The sequence below is a fragment of the Podarcis gaigeae genome (assembly GCF_964106915.1).
Source record: "Podarcis gaigeae genome assembly, chromosome: 7".
Taxonomy (NCBI): Eukaryota; Metazoa; Chordata; class Lepidosauria; order Squamata; family Lacertidae; genus Podarcis; species Podarcis gaigeae.
This window is the reverse complement of record NC_139683.1, coordinates 7,933,374-7,957,373: the sequence shown is the minus strand read 5'-3', so window position 1 is coordinate 7,957,373 and position 24,000 is coordinate 7,933,374. Positions and strand designations below refer to the sequence as shown.

Below are 24,000 nucleotides of genomic sequence, written 5' to 3'. Positions count from 1 at the left end.
ATGCCAACAGACATTGGCGCACTTAGGGATCCGTGGAGTTAGTGCAGCTTGCGTAACAGACCTCAGCAACTCAGCATTTTGGCTAATCTACTTTATTTACATATAAACACACACTGCAACATGGCTCCCTCTCTCTCTCTAGCATCAGACAGCAAAGAGAAAGAACAAAGGATAACATTCTGTCTCTGTCACTTCCCACTTTGTGGAGTCAAAACACACACCATCATGTTATAGACAAAAATCCCATGACTGCAATCATGGAGCAGGAATTCTAACAGCTTCTACAGTGCTCTGGACAAACACAGAGACACACCTCTAGCCTCTAGGCAGCTGTCCACAAGTCTTGGCCTTGCAGAGCAACTGCAGCAACAGGCTCAACCCCTCTGCTGGCTTATATACCCTCCCTTGACAGGTTGTGCTCCTGCAACCTGAGACTTCTCCTGCTTAGCAGTCACTGCTGCTCTTCCTACTTCAAGTCCCTCCTGGTTATAGGAGACAGTGGGGGCAGGGGAAGATGTGGAGTCTACTGACCCATCTGTTGACTGTGCCTTCCTCTGTCTCAGACTGCCCTAACCCTGTTCCCTTGCCCTGGCTCTTGCGTTGCAGGCAGCGTCAAGCTCCATAATAAGAATAATCATTTATTATTTATACTCTGCCCATCTGGCTGGGTTACCCCAGCCACTCTGGGCGGCTTCCAACAGAATATTAAAATACAATAATCTATTAAACATTAAAAGCTTCCCTAAACAGGGCTGCCTTCAGCTGTCTTCTAAAAGTCTGGTAGTTGCTGTTCTCTTTGACATCTGGTGGGAGGGCGTTCCACAGGATGGGTGCCACTACTGAGAAGGCCCTCTTCCTGGTTCCCTGTAACTTGGCTTCTCTCAGCAAGAGAACTGCCAGAAGGCCCTCGGCACTGGACCTCAGTGTCTGGGCAGAATGATGGGGGTGGAGACGCTCCTTCAGGTATAAATTACTAGTCCCCTCTCCTGGTTGCCTGCCTCTGCCCCACACTCTTTGGAGTCCTGCCAGTCCCTGACAATGCTGCATTCTATCATGCCAAGTCAAATCTGCTCATCCCTTCACTCACCTGGAATTCCTGGAGGACCAATTTCTCCCCTCTGGCCAACACCAGCATCTCCTTTCTCTCCTTTGTCTCCTCTCTCCCCTGGTGGGGAGAACAAAACAAAATTTGAGCAGTAGAGTTCAGAAGATATAATGGAAGAGGAACCTGACTAGGACCCATTTTATTCTTATTCCACTCTCCAGCATGTTAACATTCACCACTCTGTTCTATAATGAGCTAAAACTTTTGGACTTAAAAAGAAACAAATACTTGTCTTTATGAGGTTTATACTTTCCTGTTGTTAAAAATGGGCAATAAGAGAGTAATCCTATACAGTAAGCCCCACTGAGCTTGATTGCACTTACGTCCATGTACTGCATACATTTTAGGGTGTGAAAATGCCATGGCATAGCAAGGAAATAGGGACGTGGGTGGCGCTGTGGGTTAAACCACAGAGCCTAGGACTTGCCAATCAGAAGGTCGGTGGTTCGAATCCCCGCAACGGGGTGAGCTCCCGTTGCTCAGTCCCTGCTCCTGCCAACCTAGCAGTTCGAAAGCACATCAAAGTGCAAGTATATAAATAGGTACTGCTCTGGCGGGAAGGTAAACGGCATTTCTGTGCGCTGCTCTGGTTCGCCAGAAGCAGCTTAGTCATGCTGGCCACATGACCCGGAAGCTGTACGCCTTGGCCGATAAAGCAAGATGAGCGCCGCAACCCCAGAGTTGGCCACGACTGGACCTAATGGTCAGAGGTCCCTTTACCTTTACCTAGCAAGGAAATAATGCCCGACTGGGCATCTTCAGGAGAAAAGGCTAAGGAGTAAACTCTACACAAATCTGGACTGAGGTCCCTAAGACAGTTGGATGGCATCTTCCATGCCTCCTTCTGGAAGTCTGACCTGCTGGGAACCAGAGGGCACTGTTCCTGCCTCTCTCCACCTGGCCCAGGCCTTCATAAGAACTGCTGCTGCCCAGCAAGGACTGGGGTATTTTGGGGAAAGTTTTGTCAGGAGTTTTTGCTATTATTGCTTTCTTTTTTTTGTATCTTTATACTTATGTGGAAATTGATCAGTTTGGTTGTGTAGTTTTTGATGGTGTTTTATTTATTTTTAGGAATACTTTGCTATGTTTGTAACTATAAATCTTTTCATATTGTAAGCTGCCTTTAGCACTGTTTTAAGTGTGGAAAGGCAGTATACAAATAAAATTATGATTATGATGATGATGATGGCAACAACTGCAGCCAAGCGGGTGCCAAACATATTTGTTATGTACTGAGTTGAATAGGATCCAAAAGGCAGCAGTCTGATTGGTCCTACAACAATAGGATTCAGAATGCAGCAGTCTGATTGGTCCACAGGAGCCACCCAATCCAGCTCCAGGTGGAAGTGAATCTGCAACCTGATTGGCCTACAGATGAATCCCAGAATTAGGCAATCACGTGGGGCCCATTGTGTAAATAATGTACTGTATTTTTCGCCCTATAGGGTGCACTGGCCCATAGGATGCACCTCGTTTTTTTGGGAGGAAATGAATAAAAAAAAAAATTTTCCCCCCCAGCCAAGGGGCTGGGGCGGGGGAAGCCTGAGCTTCCCCCGACGCCAGCCCCTAGAACAGGCTGCTATCCGCAAGCCTTGCAAGCCCGGCGACAACTCCCGCCGGGCTCGCAAGGCTTGCGGATAGCTTCCTGAAGCCTGGAGAGCGAGAGGGGTCGGTGGGCACTGACCCCTCTCGCTCTCCAGGCTTCAGCGAAAGCCTGCATTCACCCCATAGGACGCTCACACATTTCTCCTTCATTTGTGGAGGGGGAAAAGTGCGTCATATAGGGCGAAAAATACGGTATATAAAGCAGACATTCTGGGGGGACTTCCATTCCTCCTCACCACTATGAGCTGAATAAAGAGCATGAAATCCACGCTCGACTCCAAGTATATTTCAATATTGCTCTGCTTTCCTCTTGACCACATCAGCAAGGCTGAGAGGGGGTTTTGGAGTGTGGGCAGCCCAGGACCTCCATACACGCTGCCCAGGCTTGTGCCCCAGGAAGGTCACTTTGGTGCTGCTAAGAATGCAGGAAGCAGCAGTTACAAATTACTGGTCCCTGCAGCCACAGCAGGCGCTCTGATTCTCCAGTGGTTTGACTTCACTCCTGGAGTCTCTCAGGTGCCAACAACACCTTGTTTTTCCAAGATTGACCTAGCTTTAGAATGTCATTGTGCATCATTTCCTGTTGCAGAAACTCTCTTGTTGTTCCAACTGTTTGCAAATATTAATTCTGAGTTCTCCATCTCAGCCCAGTCACTGCTCACCGTACTTAAGGCTCACTCACCTTTGGGGCCCATCGGTCCTGCTGGTCCTTCTGAACCAGGCTGTCCAGGCCTGCCAGGTTCTCCTGGAGGACCTCCTCTGCCTGGAGGGCCTTCCTTACCAGGTTCTCCTGGAGGGCCTGGTCTACCCTGAGGTGCTTTGACGTGGGCTGGCTGCATCTGGCTTATGAGGTAGGGCAGTCTGGCTGCAGGAAAACATAGAGAAGGTTATTATGTGTGGGGGTCTGGAAAAAGGAGGGGAAATGTTGGAGCCAATGACCAGAGAAATAACTTCCCACAAGCCTTCCTTACCCCTATCAGCTGTTCCCCGAATGCTTAGCTTAGAAATCCTTGGGGCTCCTGGTCAAAACCTCATTCTCCATTATTGTCCTTAGTCCTTTTAGGATGCACTATAAATTGGGCTCTTGCTACTCAGTTTAATATTGTGTTTTATTTTCAAAATTGTGCACCAGGAAAGCTTGATTCAGTGACCTGTGGATATTTGCAATAGTTCCCCTGTTATTCATTACAGTGGTACCTCGGGTTAAGTACTTAATTCGTTCCGGAGGTCTGTTCTTAACCTGAAACTGTTCTTAACCTGAAGCACCACTTTAGTTAATGGGGCCTCCCGCTGCTGCCGCGCCACTGGAGCACAATTTCTGTTCTCATCCTGAAGCAACGTTCTTAACCCGAGGTACTATTACTGGGTTAACAGAGTCTGTAACCTAAAGTGTATGTAACCTGAAATGTATGTAACCTGAGGTACCACTGTATTTAGTTTGATTTTGATGGCCATGTCAAGAGGTTAGTAATATGAAAGGTACTAAAGCCTCACCTAAAACTACTGGAAAACCTGTCCAAACTTAGTTGTTGTTGTTGTTTAGTCTTTTAACAACATTTTTTTTATATAATTCTCAGGATGTTGAACTCTGTATGGAATCAAAGTGAACATGCAGCTTCAGGGAACAGGAATTTGACTTTCTCTCTTCCTGCCTTATAGCCTTCCCTGGAGGCTGCCCCAATTCCCTTGAGAAGATTTTGAGGGTGAATGGGGTATGGTGGAGGACAGGGAAGGGGGGGGGGTCTTGGAGCACAAGTGGTAGTAAGATGAATACTTTTTTAAGCAAGAAGTTTTTGGTCCATTTCACAAACCCACACGCTGAAAACTTGACCCCAATCTTGGCTGAACCACCTCAGTCCAGGTCTAGTTGCTACCCATACACACACACACACACAATTTTAGTTTCTCCTTAACTGTCTGATCCACATCTAGGTCTCTTGCAACCATATTATACATGTAGGGGGTATCTCAGTCACTTTGTAATCATTCTCACCATCAAGTTGTTTTCCTAGCTCTTCTTGGATGAGCCTTCGCAGAGTTTCCACTGATGGAGTGTCCCCCTAGGGAAGGAAGGAAGGAAGGAAGGAAGGAAGGAAGGGTTCAATGTTCAACAATATTTGTGGCTTATGTGATAGGGAGACTTGAGGAATTTGTTTTCTGCAAATTCCAGTGTGAAGCTGACCTGGAACACACCTCCATTTTCCTCTTGAAATTGCATCTCAAGTAATAACATGCTAACTGCCTGTAATCTTTTCTGTGCAGATTTGGATAGATGAGTTTTTCATTCTTCTACTCCCCTTCCCAGCTGTTCAGTGCTTAATGCAAGTCCTGTTATATTAGGACTAGGACTGAACATGTGTGGAAATTATCTCCATATATTGCATTTTCAACTTGAAGAAAGCCTCGGGAACTTTTCAAGGTAATAGATGTCCTTATTTTCCAATTAGCAGAAAAACGGCAATCGCACGGATCTCCAAAAATACTCTCTCTGTTACTTTTTTTAAAATAAAAAACAACCTCACAATCACTGGTGCAACTTAATATTTTTCCCCATGTATGCTCCTGAAAAATTAATTCTAGAAGGGTTTTTTGTTTTTTGTTTTGGTTGTTTTTTGTAGTCATGCCAGTAGTCATGAGTCAATGTCAACAGAAAATGTTCTTTTCTTATTATTAAGGTCACCATCACTGTTACCAGCAATCTGTTAAGGGCAGAGGGACTCTTGACAATACATGGATGCAACTCCCTTTTAGGATGCTCATGTGTCCTTCTTTATAGAGGACATTCCTCTAGCTTAAGGGCTGCCCAGTTTCAATCCAGTTGCAAGAGAGCAGTAGGGGTCTCAAAGTTGCCGGTGAACAATTAGAAACACCATGGGAATAGGCTAGACAAGCACATTGGTTCCCTGGCCCCAGTCTTTCCCACTATGTTAAGATGCACTGTACTTATAATAACAGCAACAATTTTATTATTTGTACCCCACCCATCTGACTGGGTTGTCCTAGCCACTGTGGGTGGCTTCCAACAAATATAAAAGTATAATAAAACATCAAACATTGAAAACTTGCATATACAGTGCTGTCTTCAGATTTCTATGAAAGGTTGTGTCAGGGAACTGCCATCGGAGCCAGAGGGAGAGGAAGGGCTCCAGAGGGATTCCGGAGAGTGTCCCAGGAGGGAGAGAAGCAGCCCATCTTCTGGGGAAGGAAATCAGCGTAGCACCAGTGGAGAAGGAGGGCACATGGGGGAATCGGTGAGGTGGCTCCATGACTCCTCGCTGGGGACCAGCGGGGAGAGCACGGGTCCTCCGCTGCCCACACCCTCCCTGTGCAGAAGGCTTCCGCACAGGGAGAGTAGGCGGAGACTAGGCGTCAAAGAGCTTCTTTGCTGGAAGAAGTTCAAGAAACGCCCACTGACGGATTCTGCCAGCGATTGAGACAGCCACGGGCGAGTGGCTGTCCGGACAGAAAGGGTTCACTCAGGCAACCCAGCCAGGTGTGGTGCCAATTTACGCACGAGCAACCCCTAGAACCATTACAGGTTGCATAGTTACTTATCTCCTTGACATATAGTGGGAGGGGATTCCATGGGAGGGGTGCCACTGCTGAGAAGGCCCTCTGCCTGGTTCCCTGTAACCACACTTCCTGCAGTGAGGGAACTGCCAGAAGGCCCTTGGAGCTGGACTTCAGAGCAATGGCTGAGCAATGGAGGTGGAGACGCTCCTTTGGGTATATCAGGCCAATGCCATTTAGGACTTTAAAGGTCAGCACCAACACTTTGAATTGTGCTTGGAAGCGTACTGGGATCCAATGCAGGTCTTTCAGGACTGGTGTTATATGGTCCCAGCAGCCTCTTCCAGTCACCAGTCTAGCCGACACAATATGGATTAGTTGTAGCTTCCGATTCACCTTCAAAGGTAGTCCCCCCACTGTTGCAGTATACTTCCAATTTATATTATAGTATGCATTTCTAAAGTTGCATCCATATGCATTAACATATGCAAATCTGTGGCCCCTCTTGTTCTTCTTTGAATATGTGTGTGTAAATGCCTCTTTCTCTTTTTTATAAAACACGATTGACATAATTGACAGAAAACTAAAATGTTGTCTTAAACCTTCTCCTAAAATCCAGTTTTCACACGACTCACCCTAGGCCCAGGAAATCCAGGTTGTCCTGGAGGACCAGGGGGTCCAGACTGCCCTGTGTCCCCTGGTGGTCCTGGTTGACCCATTAATCCAGTGTGTCCCTTGCGCCCAGGAATCCCAGGATCACCAGGTGGGCCTTTCTCTCCAGCTGTGCCTTTTTCACCTTTAGTGCCAGGATCCCCCTGTCGGATAAAAACAGCATAGAATCAAAGAATGGTAGAGTTGGAAGGGATCGACAGGATCGTCCAACCCCTGGAAATGCAAGAATCTCAACTAGAATAGAATCAGAGAACTGTAGAGTTGGAAGAAAAGAATGGAGCCTTCAGCAAAGAGCTTTGCATAGCATGCCAGATGGATGGGCTGTGGACAAGGTTGTGATATTGCTCCATTAGACTGAAATGGAGAGATTGAAACAGGCTATCCTGAAAAAAAGAAATGTTCATGGGAGGGAAGACTATCCTTCAGAGGACCATCTTGTCCCAGTAGGCTTTTATCCATAAGTGTTTTTTTGTCCAGGCAGCTAGCATACCTCAAATGCTTCCCAGGACCAAGAAAGAAGTTGACATTTGGGTGGCCAGGGACCTGAGATATTTGCAAGCTGTCAAGCTGGTTGAATCTGAGTTGGCTCAGAGATATGCCAAATTTTAACCTTCAATTATAGGGGATATAGCTCCACTTATTTCTGAGCAAGCCTGATGTAAGCCACAGGTGTCTTGCCCATCTCTCATGGATTAAGGAAATGATTTCTGGCAGCATCACCCAGACTGCCCTGGGCACTTCCCCAATGTTGTTCAACATCAACATTCGTGAAGCTCTCCAACTTACCCTGTCACCTTTGTCTCCAACACCACCTGGCTTCCCTGGAGTGCCCTGCAAGGAAATAAAGAGGTCTGAAATAAGAAATGCCAATTAAAAAAAAAAAAGAATAAAATATAATGTTGCTACTTTTGGTGCTTCCAGAAGGGACTTAATTTGCAAGTGGATCATTGCGATACTGCAAACAGATCACTGGTATTTATTTATTTTTAACTTATCAAATTTCTTCCCACCCTCCAAAAACAAATTCAGATTAAATTGGAGAGTGTGCGTGTCATATGGACTAGCATTTTTATGGGGAGAAGTAGGGTTTGTAAGGGTGTGGTTGGGGAAGGGGAGAGTCACAAGGCCACATAGAGAGGCCCACAGGGCCAAATTTGAACCCCAGGACCCTTCCCCTGTTGTAATAGAACCTCCCACCCATCCAAAACCAAGAGCAGAAGAATCCAGAAGCACAAGGAAAAGCAATTTGGAGAGATTTAAAGAAGTTTTGCACCTGGGTAAAATGCACATTGAGAATTAAGGAAGAACAACAAAAGGGAGTTGTGCTCTTGTTTCATGTCATTTAACAAAGACGTCAAAACACACCTCTTTCCCTGGGATGCCCTTTTCACCTGGTTCTCCCTGTGAAATAGAAAGCACAAAAAGGTTAAGAGCCACACAGTCAGAAGCTACTTCTGATAACCCAGCTACACTTGGTGAAATTCCCTTTGGGCTTTGGGCTCCTGAAGCCTCCTTCACAGAGTTCTAGCAGGTGACACTGAGCAATTACAGACAAATGAGATCCTATTATTAGTTCTGTCTGCAGTGTGTGACCAAAATTGGTTTGCTGCTTACAGGAGGTCCTCGCGGCCCGATGAATCCTGGGAGTCCTGCACTGCCGGTTTCTCCTTTGCTTCCTTTGGGACCCTGGGGATACGAAGAAGAAGAAAAAAGAATAAAGAATGCTGGTTGATATTCTGATCAGTGTCATTAAAGATGTGGGAGGACCTACATGTTGGAAGTTCTAGCCCTTCTCACGAGAAGCTGGCAGCAGTCCAGGCACCTGGCTTGATTTCCTGTTGACCTCCCTGGCTGCATTCCCCAGCAGACGCAGGCAAGGTCTTGATCGGCGATTCTTCTCAAACGTGAGAAGAACACACCCCTCTTTCCTGCTCCCCCACCCAGGGAGGGGAAAGAGATAGACAGAAACGTATTTACATGCTTTTATTTTTGTCTTTGCAGCGTTACAGAAAACATGACTGCTCTCTCCAAATTCCAGCAGTGTTGAAACTAAAACTGCCTGTACATTCTGTACAGCTCACATTACACTCTGAGGTAATTCCGGTGCTGCGCACTGTGAAATGACTGCCCCTCTGTTCCCACAGCAGTCCCAACATTCCAATCATGTTTACACTTCAAGCTAGGACTTTGCAGCTGCATTGCTTCATTATCGTAACACTACAGACAAATCACAGATTGCATGATGGCTAGTCACAATCAAGGGATGACTATTCCACTCTATCACTTGGGAAGACAGGCGAACTAATACTACTGTAATGGAAGAAGCAAAGATCCCCAGTGTTGAAGCAATGATTCTTCAACATCAACTTCGTTGGACTGGTCGTGTTGTGCGGATGCCTGATGATCGTCTTCCAAAGCACCTACTCTATTCCCAACTTAAAAATGGAAAGTGTAATACTGGTGGTCAACAAAAGAGGTTTATAGGCTGTCTCAAGGCAAATCTAAAAAAAAAAGAGTAGTATAAACACCAACACTTGCCTGTGAGCGCTCCAATTGGAGAACAGCCTTTACCAAAGGTGTCATGAGCTTTGAAGACATTCGAACTCAGGACGCAAGGGAGAATCGTGCTAAGACGAATACATGCTTGGCAAATCCACACTGTGATCAACTCACACCCAGAAACCAATGTCCCCACTGTGGAAGAATGTGTGGATATAGAATTGGCCTCCACAGTCACTTACGGACTCATTGTTAAAACCGTGTTGATGGAAGACAATCTTACTCGGCTATGGGTGATCGCCAAAGAAGAAGATCTTGTTTATTGGTCATTCAGATGCAGCCCCTTCTACTGATAAGAAACTGATGGGTTTGCAGATGGCTCAAATAAAGTGATGAGAGAATGACAAACAGGTTTCTCTGCACACCTTCATACGGTTCACCTTTCTTGAAACCTTGCCAAAGGACTACTTGATTCCAAAAGGGGCTTGTCAGATTCAGTCACCTGGATATGACTTGTCATTTCCCAGAACCCCACATTTCAGTTGTGCTAATGCTTGCCCTCCAACTTCCTGAAATGGAAGTCTGCCACATCCATACTGGACTCCATTCCAAGCATTTGGTGCTCTCAGCCACTTGCACATTTCTCCTCTAAGAGGCTGCCAGCTTGGTCTGATTTCAATATATCCCATGGATAAAGCATACCATTCTTTCTTCTCCATTTGGCAATAAATCACAGCATGTAACAACCGCTCATCCTGCTTCATTCATTCATTCATTTCATTTGTATCTCACCTTTTTTCTCTAAGATGGCATACATAGTTCTCCCCCTCCTCATATAATCCCCATGACAACCCCATGATGTAAGTTGCACTGAGAGGGAGTAAGATGGCCAAGTGAACCTTGGTCTCCCAGCTCCTAGTCCAATACTCTAACCACTACACCACACTGCTTGTAATGAGGCAGGGACAACAAATGTAGTACTTACAGGGTTACCTGGAGAGCCTGCTTCTCCTGGGGGGCCTGGTGGTCCACTCTTGCCCTGGCGGAAGGGGAAAAAAACCAGCAAGTAGTCTTTTTAAGAACTTTAAAAAATAGGAAATAATTGAAAAAATTGGAGACAATTGGAGGTTGCTGAGCTTGGAAAAACTGAAAACTAAGGTGCGAGACTGGCTGCACTATGCGCAAATTCAGGAGGTCTTTAAAATAGATAAAAAGGTTGGATTCCAGGTGGAAAAATCGAAACTAGAGACTGAATTGTTAGAGCCAAAAAGTAAACTACTTTCGAGAATGTATAATTTGCTGCTTAAGTGGAATACACAGGATGAGACAGTCAAATCCGCTATGATAAAATGGGCGCAGGACGTGGGGCACAACATTATGTTTGTAGACTGGGAAAGGTTATGGAACACCAGTTTGAAATTTACGGCATGCACTGCCTTGAAGGAAAATATTATGAAAATGGTATACCGGTGGTACATGACCCCAGTCAAGGTAGCTAAGATATACCATCTGTCTGACAATAAATGTTGGAAATGTGGAGAGGCGGAAGGGACATTCTTTCATCTCTGGTGGACCTGCCCGAAAGTGAAGGCCTTCTGGGAAATGATCCATAATGAACTAAAAAAGGTACTGAGATTTACCTTACCTAAGAAACCAGAGGCCTTCCTTCTGGGCATGGTAGACCAGAGAGTGCTTAAGAAGGACAGAACCTTTTTCATGTACGCTACCACAGCAGCAAGGATCCTGATTGCAAAATATTGGAAGACACAAGATTTACCCATGCTGGAGGAATGGCAATCACAGTTGATGGACTATATGGAATTGGCTGAAATGACTGGCAGAATCCGAGACTTGGGAGAAGAAACAATTGAGGAGGACTGGAAAAAGTTTAAGGACTATTTGAAAAAACACTATAAGCTGTATGAATGTTAAAAAAATGCACCTTTCAGGAAACTCTAGCTTCAGCAAATGTAAGTTAATGAAATGAAAATTAAGACACAAGAATTTAGAGGTAAAATAATGAAATAACTTTATTGTGTTTAATACAAAGCATACAAGAATTGGGTTATAGTAAAATTGAAATCAGGGAACATGATAAAATGGAAGATACAATAAGTTTTGAAATAAGTTAACAAATTGCTGATGTTTTATATGACAGAGAACGCAGGGTTTGGAGGATGTGGGGAAGTCCTTTAGATTGGATGGAAAAAGAACATGGAAATTTGTTATTCTTCTATTCTATTTTCTTATAATTATCCTTTATTCTTTTTTCTGTATTTCTTAAAATTAATAAAAATATTTTTTTTAAAAAAAGAACTTTAAAAAATAATTTTACAAGTTTTGTGTCTTTGTTTCTCAGATTGTTTCTCAATTACATGGTTTTGTAAGCATTGTGGTATTTTTTTAAAAAATAATGTTTATTAAATTTTCAAAAAATTACAAAAGTGAAGAAAAGTAAGAGAGAAACAAAAAATACAAAATACAGAAAAAAAAATTAATTAAAAACAAATCCATCTTTCCATGTCTTATCTCTCATTTACCTGTTTCCTTGACCTCCTCACACCTCCCTTTTTTGTATTCTAGTTCAATTGGTTATTTCAGCAAATCCTTTCCATCCTTGTTTTTATCTTACTAATTTATCTTAATATATTGTAACTTTACATTCTGACCTGTTAACAATCCATTTTTACATACCCCTTTGTAACATTACTGCTAAAACCACATAACTTCATTCCAGCATCCTTCTAACATTCCTTAATTTTACAGTGTCTCTGTAAATAGTCTTTAAATTTATTCCAATCTTCCTCCACCGACTCTTGTAAGCATTGTGGTATTTTATGCATTGTAACTTGCAGTTATTTTTATTGATCGTAGTTTAGTAATTATTCATTGTAATTGTTTCGAGTGAATCTGTTTAATTATTATTTGCTGATGTTTTGAGAGTGGATTTTATTGTGTGCTATTATATTCTACTAGATTATTGAATGTTACTTTATTTGATATAAGTTGTTCCATTTTTAAGTTATGTTTTATTACGACTTGCTGTACTGGGCCGGATTGCTCTAAGAAGTGTGTTCTTGTATATTTTGTTGCTGGAAACTTCCTTGGGTATAGTAGCATAGGAAGGCGGTATACAAATTAAAAGTGAAATGGAAGAAAAGAAAAGAAAATGAAACTTGGGAAGAAGAGACAAAAGACCTACAATTGGAAACATTTCCACACTGGATTATGCATACATTTGCACAATGAGTGCAATTCTGGTTTGTGCACAAAGTCGTGCACACATTGGATTGTTTTCCTTAAGAGGCGCAAACAGTAAATTTCATTTTTTATGTTCAGAAATGCCAGATCCATTTCTTCCCCGTCCCCTCATCCCTCCAGAGTCCCTTGTACCACTTGGGACCCAGTGGGATGTGTCACACATGTTACCCAAAAGCCATAGGGAGAAACAACTCACTGCGATTCCTCTGAGCCCACGTGGGCCCTGGGGTCCTGCAGGGCCTGGATCCCCCTGCAACACAAGAGTAAAAGAGGCTGGGGTGAGAAAGAGTCATTTCTAAATTGCTAATCACATGGAATATCAAAGCGATGTGCAAGTAAAAAAAAACACCAATAAAAGGAAAGAAAACACTGCTTCATTACGATCATCAAAACACTATAATCAGAATAAAGGTAAAGGACCCCTGGACGGTTAAGTCCAGTCAAAGGTGACTATGGGGTGTAGCACTCATCTAGCTTTCAGGCCAAGGGACCCGGTGTTTGTCCACAGACAGCTTTCCAGGTCATGTGGCCAGCATGACTATACAGCTTCTGGTGCAATGGAACACTGATGGAAACCAGAGCGCACAGAAACACCATTTACCTTCCTGCCATAGCGGTACCTATTTATCTACTTGCACTGGTGTGCTTTCAAACTGTTAGGTTGGCAGAAGCTGGGACAGAGCAACGGGAGCTCACCCTGTCACGGGGATTCGAACTGCCGACCTTCCGATCAGCAAGCCCAAGAGGATAAGTGGTTTGGACCACAGCACCAACAGTGTCCCTATAATCAGAACAGTCAATGAGTGGCTCGCCTGTCTAGATGAGGTGTACTTTAACATATTTACAGATGAGAAAGGAAGTCAGTTGCAAGCTGGATATACTGTCCAACTTGTGAGCGAGGACTGACTCATTTTTCCCTGAAAGGCGACCAAGATAATAACAAAAAAGCTAGAATCTTATTAAAATCAAGGAGCAAGATGGTAATAGAACCAAAACAAAACAAACACAAAACAGGGATGGCCTCATTCTCAGAGGAAATTCATCCCTATTATATCAAGCAAGTTCTCATGGCAGCATTGTCGGCTATGTTTTGTGCCGGAGATGCCAAAGAATAAAATGTTCAGCGCTCCCTAACAGAGGGCACACATACCTTCTGTGAACGCCCCTTTAAAATGGTTCCAAGTGTGGGCCCAACCCATTCTCATTTACCACTTCCATGTACTTCTTGAAATTTCAGGTTTTGAAATTATTGAAGTCAGGTGTTTCAGAGCTGTGCCAGTGTTTCCTTTCAGCCCCGACCCTGATAACACTCACTCCACCATTTGCAGAATCGTAAGAGCTCTTATTGAAGCCAAGGTGACACACTTACATCTTTTCCAGGTTGTCCCTCGCGGCCGGGTGGTCCTGATGGACCTGGTTCTCCCTGCAACAGACAAGGGCGGGAGGGAGAAAATTAGAGGTTAGAACAATATGGAAGTTCCATAAAAATTCCTAAAGACCCAGATATGTGATTTGAACTTCCACAGATGGCTGTCCCAAAACTGGACTCAATCTATGAGCAGGCATTGATAGGGTCATTGACAGGACTTGACTCCAATCCTGGTAACAATGCAGGTTCAGCCATCAATGTTAACTATGAAGCCTGACCTATTCAACACTGGTGATAGGAGAGGTCTTCTTGTGGGCAACTCTGCCCATCCCAACCACTGTTTGAGTCAAACTGAAGGTCCAGTGCATTGCTCACCCTTGAGCCAGGTGGTCCTGCATCTCCTCTCGGTCCCTTAAAACCCTGAAAGGTGAAATGGAGAGATACGTAAAAAGTTATTATTTATATGCATTTTAAAGGACCTTCTAAGTTACAGCTTTCTTCCACAATGGAACTCAAGGCAAAGGGGGAGGAGAGCTGAAGATAATATTTCACATCTGGCAACCAATACGCCTCTTTGTTTTCAGACAGAGTCTTAAAAAGCCTGGACCACAAATTTTAACGCCCCCCCAGCATTAACTCTGGATGTGTCTACTCAATTCTGACCAAACTAAGCCTCCTAGAGCACGATATAGATCAGGAAGCTTAGTTGGGTCAGAATCAAGTATAGTCGTACCTTGGAAGTTGAACGGAATCCATTCCAGAAGGCCGTTCGACTTCCAAAACGTTCAGGAACCAGGGCTTGTCCTCTGATTGGCTGCAGGAAACTCCTGCAGCCAATTGGAAGCCATGGAAGTCACGGCGGATGTTCGACTTCCAAAACGTTCAGGAACCAAGGCGTGGCTTCTGATTGGCTGCAGGAAGCTCCTGCGGCCAATTGGAAGCCATGGAAGTCATGGACATTCGGGTTCCAAAGAACATTCGCAAACCGGAACACTCACTTCTGGGTTTGTGGCATTCGGGAGCCAAAATGTTCAACTCGCAAGGCGTGCGACTTCAGAAGTATGACTGTATACGCCTCCAGAGTTAATGCTAAATACGGCACATTACTGCTGGGAAATGAACCACCATAGCCACTAGAGTGCCGTGAAAATTTGTGGCCCAGGGCTTTTTAGACTCTTCTACCTGTGCACTATATGAAACACGATGTTCTTAATAAATTACTTTTGAGGCATGATTATCTCACGCATACCTATGTTTCCTAGTATGCTCATGTGCACAGACCCCTCCTCTACAAGAACATACCTTCATTTTCTCCATAAATAGAATTTAGCCTTCAATGAACATTTGCATCATTCTTGCTGCAGGAAGACCAAGCTTCTCAGGTAGTGTATTCCATGCTAGCTAATGGAGAAATATGCACCTGCCCCCTCCTCCAAAGATTCCTGGTGGAAAAGGACATATTTAATGGACCATGGTCGCCTTCAGCTGGACTTACTGGCAATCCTCTTGCTCCCTCTGGTCCTGGCAGCCCGGGCTCCCCTTGTTTGCCCTACAAGAAACAAAGCACATTTATAGCCTGACAAGAGAGAATGATCTCTAACGTGTGGGTGCCTCAGGATCAAGCTCGATGTGATAACATTCACAAATCTATGTGAATTGTCATTTAAAAGTAAATGCTATTTAAATAACATATATATGGGTCTGATCCAGAGTTAGACCCTGGGTGGGGGGAGCAAAGGGTCTTTAATATCAACCCCCACCCATATATTTTCTAAAATGCAGTTTGACTTCATTTTATATAAGAATCTTTCTTCACTCAGAAGTATGCAACACATTCTATGACATCACAGCATCTCAGCCAATAGTGGCCTCATGGCTCCCAGGTCCTAACCCAACACTCTGACCACTACAGCACACTTGCTGTCTTGCAAAGATAATACCAAATTGGAAAATATGTAAAGTTCATCTCCTTACTGGTTCTCCAGGAGGTCCTGGCTTTCCATCTTTGCCATCCTTTCCAGAAATACCCTAAGAAGGAAGCAACAGTAAGTAGTCAAGATTACAGATGCAAGGAATGTATACAATGTTTGTTTCCTTAGGAGCAAATATTGTACAGTAGATTCATAATTGTGGATAAGCACCCCAAATACTGCAAGTCAGTTTCCTAACACGTTGATAAATGGAATTTATAGACCATCATCTCAATAAATATCAGGGCACTGTAAAGCAACATATGCAAGCAGTAGAAAAATAACGTGCACCATTAAAAACAGCACCATTAAAAATAGCACATCAGCACGAGGTACAATATGCAAGCTTGTCAGCTGGCTGAGCTGGAAACTCCACGGAACGATACCCAGGAAAAGAACAAGTCAGACAGCCAATGTTTCATTAGCTTCAATGTGAAACAACAAGCAAAGTCACATTGCAGAACGTCTCAAGCCAGGGGTCGTAAATAGGTCCACGGGGACCTAAGCAAACCAGAGAACCTGTCATGGGCACAACACACAGACATAAACACTCTGCAAGCAAGTCAACACAGCAACCTAGCATATAGGCTGCAACAGAATGCTTCATTCAAGCCTAATTTCAGCAGGTTGGGAGGGAAAGCGACCAACGTGGCCCCAGTGAAGAATTCTGTGCACACCTGGAGGTGCCACAATGGCAACCGCCTCTACTGGGGATTAGCCCTGGCTAGAGAGTTCCAGAAAAACATCTACTCCTGCTTCATTGACTACGCAAAAGCATTTGACTGTGTTGACCACAGCAAACTATGGCAAGTTCTTAAAGAAATGAGAGTGCCTGATCACCTCATCTGTCTCCTGAGAAATCTCTATGTGGGACAAGAAGCTACAGTTAGATCTGGATATGGAGCAACTCATTGGTTCAAAATTGGGAAAGGAGTACGACAAGGCTGTATATTGTCTCCCTGCTTATTTAACTTATATGCAGAATTCATCATGCGAAAGGCTGGACTGGATGAATTCCAAGCCGGAATTAAGATCGCTGGAAGAAATGTCAACAACCTCAGATATGCAGATGACACAACCTTGATGGCACAAAGTGAGGAGGAATTAAATAACCTTTTAATGAGGGTGAAAGAGGAGAGCGCAAAATATGGTCTGAAGCTCAACATCAAAAAAACCGAAGATCATGGCCCCTGGTCCCATCACCTCTGGCAAATAGAAGGGGAAGAAATGGAGGCAGTGAGAGATTTTACTTTTTTGGGCTCCATGATCACTGCAGATGGTGACAGCAGTCACGAAATTAAAAGACACCTGCTTCTTGGGAGAAAAGCAATGACAAACCTAGACAGCATCTTAAAAAGCAGAGACATCACCTTGCTGACAAAGGTCCATATAGTTAAAGCTATGATTTTCCCAGTAGTGATGTATGGAAGTGAGAGCTGGACCATAAAGAAGGCTGATCGCCAAAGAATTGATGCTTTTGACTTATGGTGCTAGATGAGACTCTTGAGAGTCCCATGGACTGCAAGAAGATCAAACCTATCCATTCTGAAGGAAATCAGCCCTGAGTGCTCACTGGAAGGACAGATCCTGAAGCTGAGGCTCTAATAATTTGGCCACCTGAGGGGAAGAGAAGACTCCCTGGAAAAGACTCTAATGTTGGGAAAGATGGAGGGCACAAGGAGAAGGGGACAGCAGAGGACGAGATGGTTGGACAGTGTTCTCGAAGCTACCAGCATGAGTTTGACCAAACTGCGGGAGGCAGTGGAAGACAGGAGTGCCTGGCGTGCTCTGGTCCATGGGATCACAAAGAGTTGGACACGACTAAACAACAACAACAACAACAATTCTTCCTGCAAAGCATGGGTTCTACCACTAACCGCCAGCTGTACCTTGTTTCCAAAATGGGTTTTTCTCTGTCTTGTGGCTTATTCCCTGCCTCCCCTCCTCTGATGTTTTCTCCCCTATATTCCCTTTCTCTCATTACAAATTGTGCCACAAAGTTTTAGCTGGGAGAAATTTCATTGTTTTTTTTTTTTTAATGCATGCCAATTCAGATCAAAAGATCTCTCGAGAAGTCAAGCATAGAATGCACACACAACATCTCAGTATTGCCGCTTATGGGGGGTGGGCGGGCAATGCCTCAAAAGACGTGCATGATGATGATGATGATGATGATGTATTATTTATATGCTGCCCCTCTGACTGGGTTGCTCCAGCCACTCTGGGTGGCTCTTAACAAAAACATTTTTTAAAAAAAATACAACATTGCACATTAAAAACTTCCCTTCAGATGTCCCACAGCTGTTTATCTGTTTGACATCTGCTGGGAGGGTGCTCCATAGGGTGGGGCCTGACATTCGTGATGTCACAATCGCCAGGAACATATGCAAGTATGCCACACAATCTTTTTACTGTTGAGATATGCCAGGGATTCAAGAACACTACAATCCCCGGCATATGAGATGCGTCAATGTTTACAAATGCAGGGATAACTCACCAGAAGTCCAGGCAATCCTGGTGGCCCTTGAGGTCCTGATGGGCCTTCTTTACCCTGCCAAAGAGACACAGACGTGGAGATGTTCACATAAGCTTTCCAGGCAGAGACATCCCCAGAAGAACAATCTGTTAGCAAGGCCTTCTGAATTTATGCTCAATATTGCTTAGACCTTTGGGATGGGGGGAAGAGAGTGGGTGTAGAAGAGAGCAGAACTTAAATGACCTCCTGGCAATGAAATCACTGCAGCTTACTGGGAGGGAGACTGGAAGGGGCAAGGAGGAGGGGAGGTCAGCACTGCACGGATAAACCTGGAAGAGTGCCAATTGGGCTCTTGTCCTCTCTTCCACTTTGCCCCTCCCACTCTCCCTCCGGATTAGCAGCAATGACTCTGCTACCAGGAGGTCAGATAAGTGCCCATAGTTGATGCCAGAGCAGGAAGTGGGTCAAGCACATATACACACCCCAATATGGCACTCACCTCCCACTTGCGGGACTCTTGTCATTAACATACATTGTTATTTGTCTTTTAGAGATCTTAACATGTGGGACACCACTCGGCCACCTAGAAATATACTTTGACCCCTCTGTGTGTCCCACCACAATTTATTTATTTTCTGGCGTTGCGACTGCACTCCTCCTGTTCCACCACACTAATGACACATTTTGAATTTATTCATCTTTCTAAATTAATGGAGAATTTGGCTGAGAGTTTATAATCCACTAGCCTTCATCTGAGTATCTCAGTGGCTTTCAAACCTTACAGATTCACGGAATGCTTTCCACATCTACTTATTTTTCCAAGAATCCACTATGGGACCACTTAGGCAAATGTTGGCTTCCATTGGGGGGAGGCAGGGATATGACAGATTGAATAGTGACTTACTATTTCTCCAGGGTTTCCCAGTGGTCCTGCAGGTCCTGGGGGGCCCTCAGACCCCTAAATAAAATGAAAAAATAACATTTCTGGCCATTAAAAATGGCAGCTTGCTTCTGAATCAGAAATAGTCTCCTCAAACAACATGGAGGCAACTCTTACAAGCCTTTGGACTTTCTTTAAATGAAGACAACCAGCCCAAAATGGTGGGACATAAACTTTGCTATGCATTCAAGATCAGCATAATGCCCCCCAAAATCCAACATACTGTGGGATGTAATCCATTGAAGCAGTCAAATACAACATTCCTTGTTTCCCTAGCGTGGACACAGGCAAGGGGATGTTACTCCAGCCAGTATAACTTCCTGGCCCACTGGTCCGAAGCATCCTCCCCCTGCATGTGACCAGGCAGATGGATGTGACCCTCGCTGACTCTATAAAAGAGCCGAGTCACACAGCCATCTCCCTCTTGATGCCATGCTGCTCTCCTGCGGCCATTTTGTTCTCTTGATACTGTTTTCTTAATGCATTTTGCTGTCTGCTGGCTCTCAGCCAGCAGCACATGAGCTCAATCCCCATATGGGATAAACTCACACTTTGTTATGTAACTACTAGCTAGAGCCTGCCTTCAGGGATCACACTGTGAACTGAATGTGAGTAAACTTCTTGTAAGTTTGAAGGAAAGACTCTTGTGTCTTTTTTTCTTTTAAGAGGGATAAAAGGGGACACCAAGAATAATCCATCTGGGCAAGCCGGATTGGATTGCTTAACTAAAGAGATTCAAACAAATCTGCAAACTAGCTTCCTGCTGTATTGAGGGGATTCTGCTCTGCTACATGACTCACTAGCGTGAGTGAAGGAAGAATAATATTTAATTAATATATCATCTATTATCCTTAACATTTCCACACATACAAGAGAGGACCAGTGAATTGCTGTGGGCTTCTTCTGGGTCTATAACCAGATGGATGGGTGCAGTGCAAAAGAAAAAGGGATGGAGATAGATAGATATAGATAGATGATAGATAGATGATAGATAGATTAGATAGATAGATAGATAGATAGATAGATAGATAGATAGATGATGATAGATAGATAGATGATAGATAGATAGATAGATAGATAGATAGATAGATGATAGATAGATAGATAGATAGATAGATGATAGATAGATAGATAGATAGATATAGATAGATAGATAGATAGATAGATAGATAGATAGATAGATAGATGATAGATAGATAGATAGATGATAGATATAGATATAGATAGATAGATGATAGATAGATAGATATAGATAGATAGATAGATAGATAGATAGATAGATAGATAGATAGATAGATGATAGATAGATATAGATAGATAGATAGATGATAGATAGATAGATAGATAGATAGATAGATATAGATAGATAGATAGATAGATAGATAGATAGATAGATGATAGATAGATAGATAGATGATAGATAGATAGATGGATAGATGATTGATAGATAGATAGATATAGATAGATAGATAGATAGATAGATATAGATAGATAGATAGATAGATAGATAGATATAGATAGATAGATAGATAGATAGATAGATAGATAGATAGATAGATAGATAGATAGATATAGATAGATAGATGATAGATAGATAGATAGATAGATAGATAGATAGATAGATAGATAGATAGATAGATAGATAGATGATAGATAGATAGATATAGATAGATAGATAGATATAGATAGATATAGATAGATAGATAGATAGATGATAGATAGATAGATAGATAGATATAGATAGATAGATGATAGATAGATAGATAGATAGATAGATAGAGAGAGAGAGAGAGAGATAGATAGATAGATAGATAGATAGATAGATAGATAGATAGATATAGATAGATAGATAGATGATAGATAGATGATAGATGATAGATAGATGATAGATAGATAGATAGATAGATAGATATAGATAGATAGATGATAGATAGATGATAGATATAGATGATAGATATAGATTAGATAGATAGATGATAGATAGATAGATAGATAGATAGATAGATAGATAGATAGATTAGATAGATGATAGATAGATAATAGATAGATAGATGATAGATAGATAGATAGATAGATGATAGATAGATGATAGATAGATGATAGATAGATGATAGATAGATAGCATCTTACAGGTGGACCTGGATTTCCAGGAGGGCCCATGAAGCCAGGTATCCCAGGATGTCCCTGCAGAAGACAACAACAGCATTTCACATTCACTTAGCATCTTCATTTGCAAACCACGTCCCCAAAGAACCTCTGGAATCTCATCAAAAGCTTGCTAGCAACCAAGCGACCAGGAGAGCGAGACGCCCAAAACATAAGCTAACTTGGCATCACAATTCCATGCATAGGTTTCCAGAGCGTGAACTTGCATGTTTCAACAAACTGCTTTTAATACACATAAGCTTCTGGGAACGGAGAAGTTGTCAGGAAACATTACAGGGTTGGCTGGGTGCAAGAGGCTAACAACTTGTCGTGCGTGCAGCAAGAAACTGCGCACCCCAACCACCCCCATCCACAGCTGTGCCAGGTCTTTGCTATGGGAACAGAATCAATTTAACATAATTCAGCATGCCATTTCCTCAGATCACTGCAAACATTGAATAAACAAACATTCCCCTTGCATGTTGAATGTCTGGTTCAGTGGTTAAGCACATGTTTGTGTCAAGCACATGTAACACAGTAGTGAATATCAGTGTGGTTGGTGATTTTTTTAAAAATAAGACAGCTGGTGGAGGGGAAGTTTGAGCAGGAAGGCGGAAGGGGTATTTAACCCTTCCCTTGAGCAAACACAAACAGGAAGCATCCAATGGACCCCATTAGTAAAGGATGTGTTAAGGAATAATCATCCACAGAGCCTGCTGGGTAACACAGTGCCTTGGAAGGAAAACTCTTTCCTCTTTAATTCTAAATTTCCCTCCTGTAAGTTCTACTAATTGTACAAATTTGATATTTCACTGTACAGTGGACTCTCGGATTGTGAATGTGATCCATGCAGGAGGCACGTTCGCAACCCGCAGCATTCACAACCCGTGACCCGTGCGTCTGCACACATGCGGGTCGCGATTCGGCACTTCTGCGCATGCGCAAAGCTTGATTTAGCACTTCTGTGCATGCGCAAGCACCGAAACCCGGAAGCAACCCGTTCCGGTACTTCCGGGTTCGGCACGGTGCACAACCCGAAATTGCGCACCCCAAAGCATCTGTAACCCAAGGTATGACTGTAGTTCAGTTGGCAGAATACGAGGTTCTTAATCTCAGGGTTGTGGGTTCAAGATCCATGTTAGGCAAAAGATTCCTGCATTACAGCAGGTTGGGACCAGTGGGCCCTTGGAGTCCCTTCCAATCATGCAATTCCATGATTCCACACTAATAGCAATAATTTTGTTATTTATGCCCTGCCCATCCGACTAGGTTGCAAATTCCATGATTCTATGTATGGGCCTGTTCTCTCTTGGGCAACCCGTGCCTTATGCACTTTGCAGTTTAGGGTGACCACTGACCAGTGGCGAAGCGTGGGTTGTCAGCACCCGGGGCAAGGCAAGTAATTTGCGCCCCCTAACCCGTGGATTTGCGCCCCCTAACCCTAAACCCCTGATGTTGCGCCTGGTGCGCCCGGCCCCCCCTGCACCCCCATGCTACGCCACTGCCACTGACAGTCTTCCCTCAAGTCAGACTGGTCCGTGTGTGATATATTGATCAGCGGTGTTCTGATGTGGTGGCTAAAGAGCAGGTCAAAGGTCCTGTTTGGTGATCTAGACATGTTGCTTACTGTACTGTTCCAAGAAGCATCTTTCTGCCTCTTTTTATTTTACCTGTTCACCCTTCAGTCCAGCCTCTCCAGGCGTCCCACGGTCTCCTTTGGCACCCTAACAAAAGACAGAGGAATTCAAATCACAAACCTCAATTACATTTTAAGCATAGTGCACTGCTTTCCCAACAAAGAAACATGGAGGCACACACATTTCAGTGTTTCAGTTGTCAGTGAAAAGTTTTCTCAAATAGCAGGAACTTAACCTCCTCTCACTGTTTAGGGAAGCTTTTAATGTTTAACAGACTACTGTGTTTTAATACTTTGTTGGAAGCCGCCCAGAGTGGCTGGGGTAATCCCTAGTGGGATTATTAACTGCAGGCAGCTAGGTCTAGCAACCATTTTGATTTTTCACAATCAAGAATGCAGCATTGCTCCAAGGCATTGTGGAAAATTTAAACAGTGGCTTGATTCAGCCACTTAGCAATTCTTTGGGGTACTAGTCCAGGGGAGGGTAGCTGATGGGTCTCAGAAGCTCAGTGAGTTAGAGACTTTCCCCTGTATAAAAGACAAGTCTCCAGTAGATTGAGCAGACAAGACCAATAGTGGGTCCAACAGTCAAGAAGGTGAAAATGAGTGGCAGATGGGGCTCATCAACATGGGAACGTATCCCATCTAGGAGAAGGAAAGCTCTGATTCTAAACCTCTGTTGCTTTGTGGCCACACTCATTCATGAGAAAGGCCTTGGGAGTAAACCCTGAGGAAAAACCCATCTCCAGTGTGTTGAAGGATATCTTCGGGAGAAGAAAAAGCGAAAGAGTAAACGGGTGGCGCTGTGGTCT

General features: G+C 43.7%; 1 protein-coding gene and 1 long non-coding RNA gene across 2 annotated transcripts in view; one reads left to right on the top strand and one right to left on the bottom strand.

The window, feature by feature from the left end:
• Positions 1-24,000, bottom strand: part of COL22A1 (collagen type XXII alpha 1 chain) — a 188,010-nt gene that overhangs the window by 4,266 nt on the left and 159,744 nt on the right. The window contains exons 48-64 of the mRNA XM_083748974.1: positions 23,223-23,276; positions 21,538-21,591; positions 19,372-19,425; positions 18,489-18,542; positions 15,996-16,049; positions 15,517-15,570; positions 14,397-14,441; positions 14,022-14,075; positions 12,849-12,902; positions 10,377-10,430; positions 8,507-8,578; positions 8,258-8,293; positions 7,679-7,723; positions 6,856-7,035; positions 4,704-4,770; positions 3,393-3,575; positions 1,088-1,165 (exon numbers count right to left, since the gene is read on the bottom strand). Coding sequence (XP_083605100.1) covers positions 1,088-1,165; positions 3,393-3,575; positions 4,704-4,770; positions 6,856-7,035; positions 7,679-7,723; positions 8,258-8,293; positions 8,507-8,578; positions 10,377-10,430; positions 12,849-12,902; positions 14,022-14,075; positions 14,397-14,441; positions 15,517-15,570; positions 15,996-16,049; positions 18,489-18,542; positions 19,372-19,425; positions 21,538-21,591; positions 23,223-23,276 — 1,192 coding nt within the window. The remainder of the gene's footprint in view (positions 1-1,087; positions 1,166-3,392; positions 3,576-4,703; positions 4,771-6,855; positions 7,036-7,678; positions 7,724-8,257; positions 8,294-8,506; positions 8,579-10,376; positions 10,431-12,848; positions 12,903-14,021; positions 14,076-14,396; positions 14,442-15,516; positions 15,571-15,995; positions 16,050-18,488; positions 18,543-19,371; positions 19,426-21,537; positions 21,592-23,222; positions 23,277-24,000) is intronic.
• The window catches only part of LOC310849327, a 344,819-nt gene that overhangs the window by 320,537 nt on the left and 282 nt on the right, over positions 1-24,000 (top strand). The gene's annotated exons all lie outside the window — the stretch shown is intronic.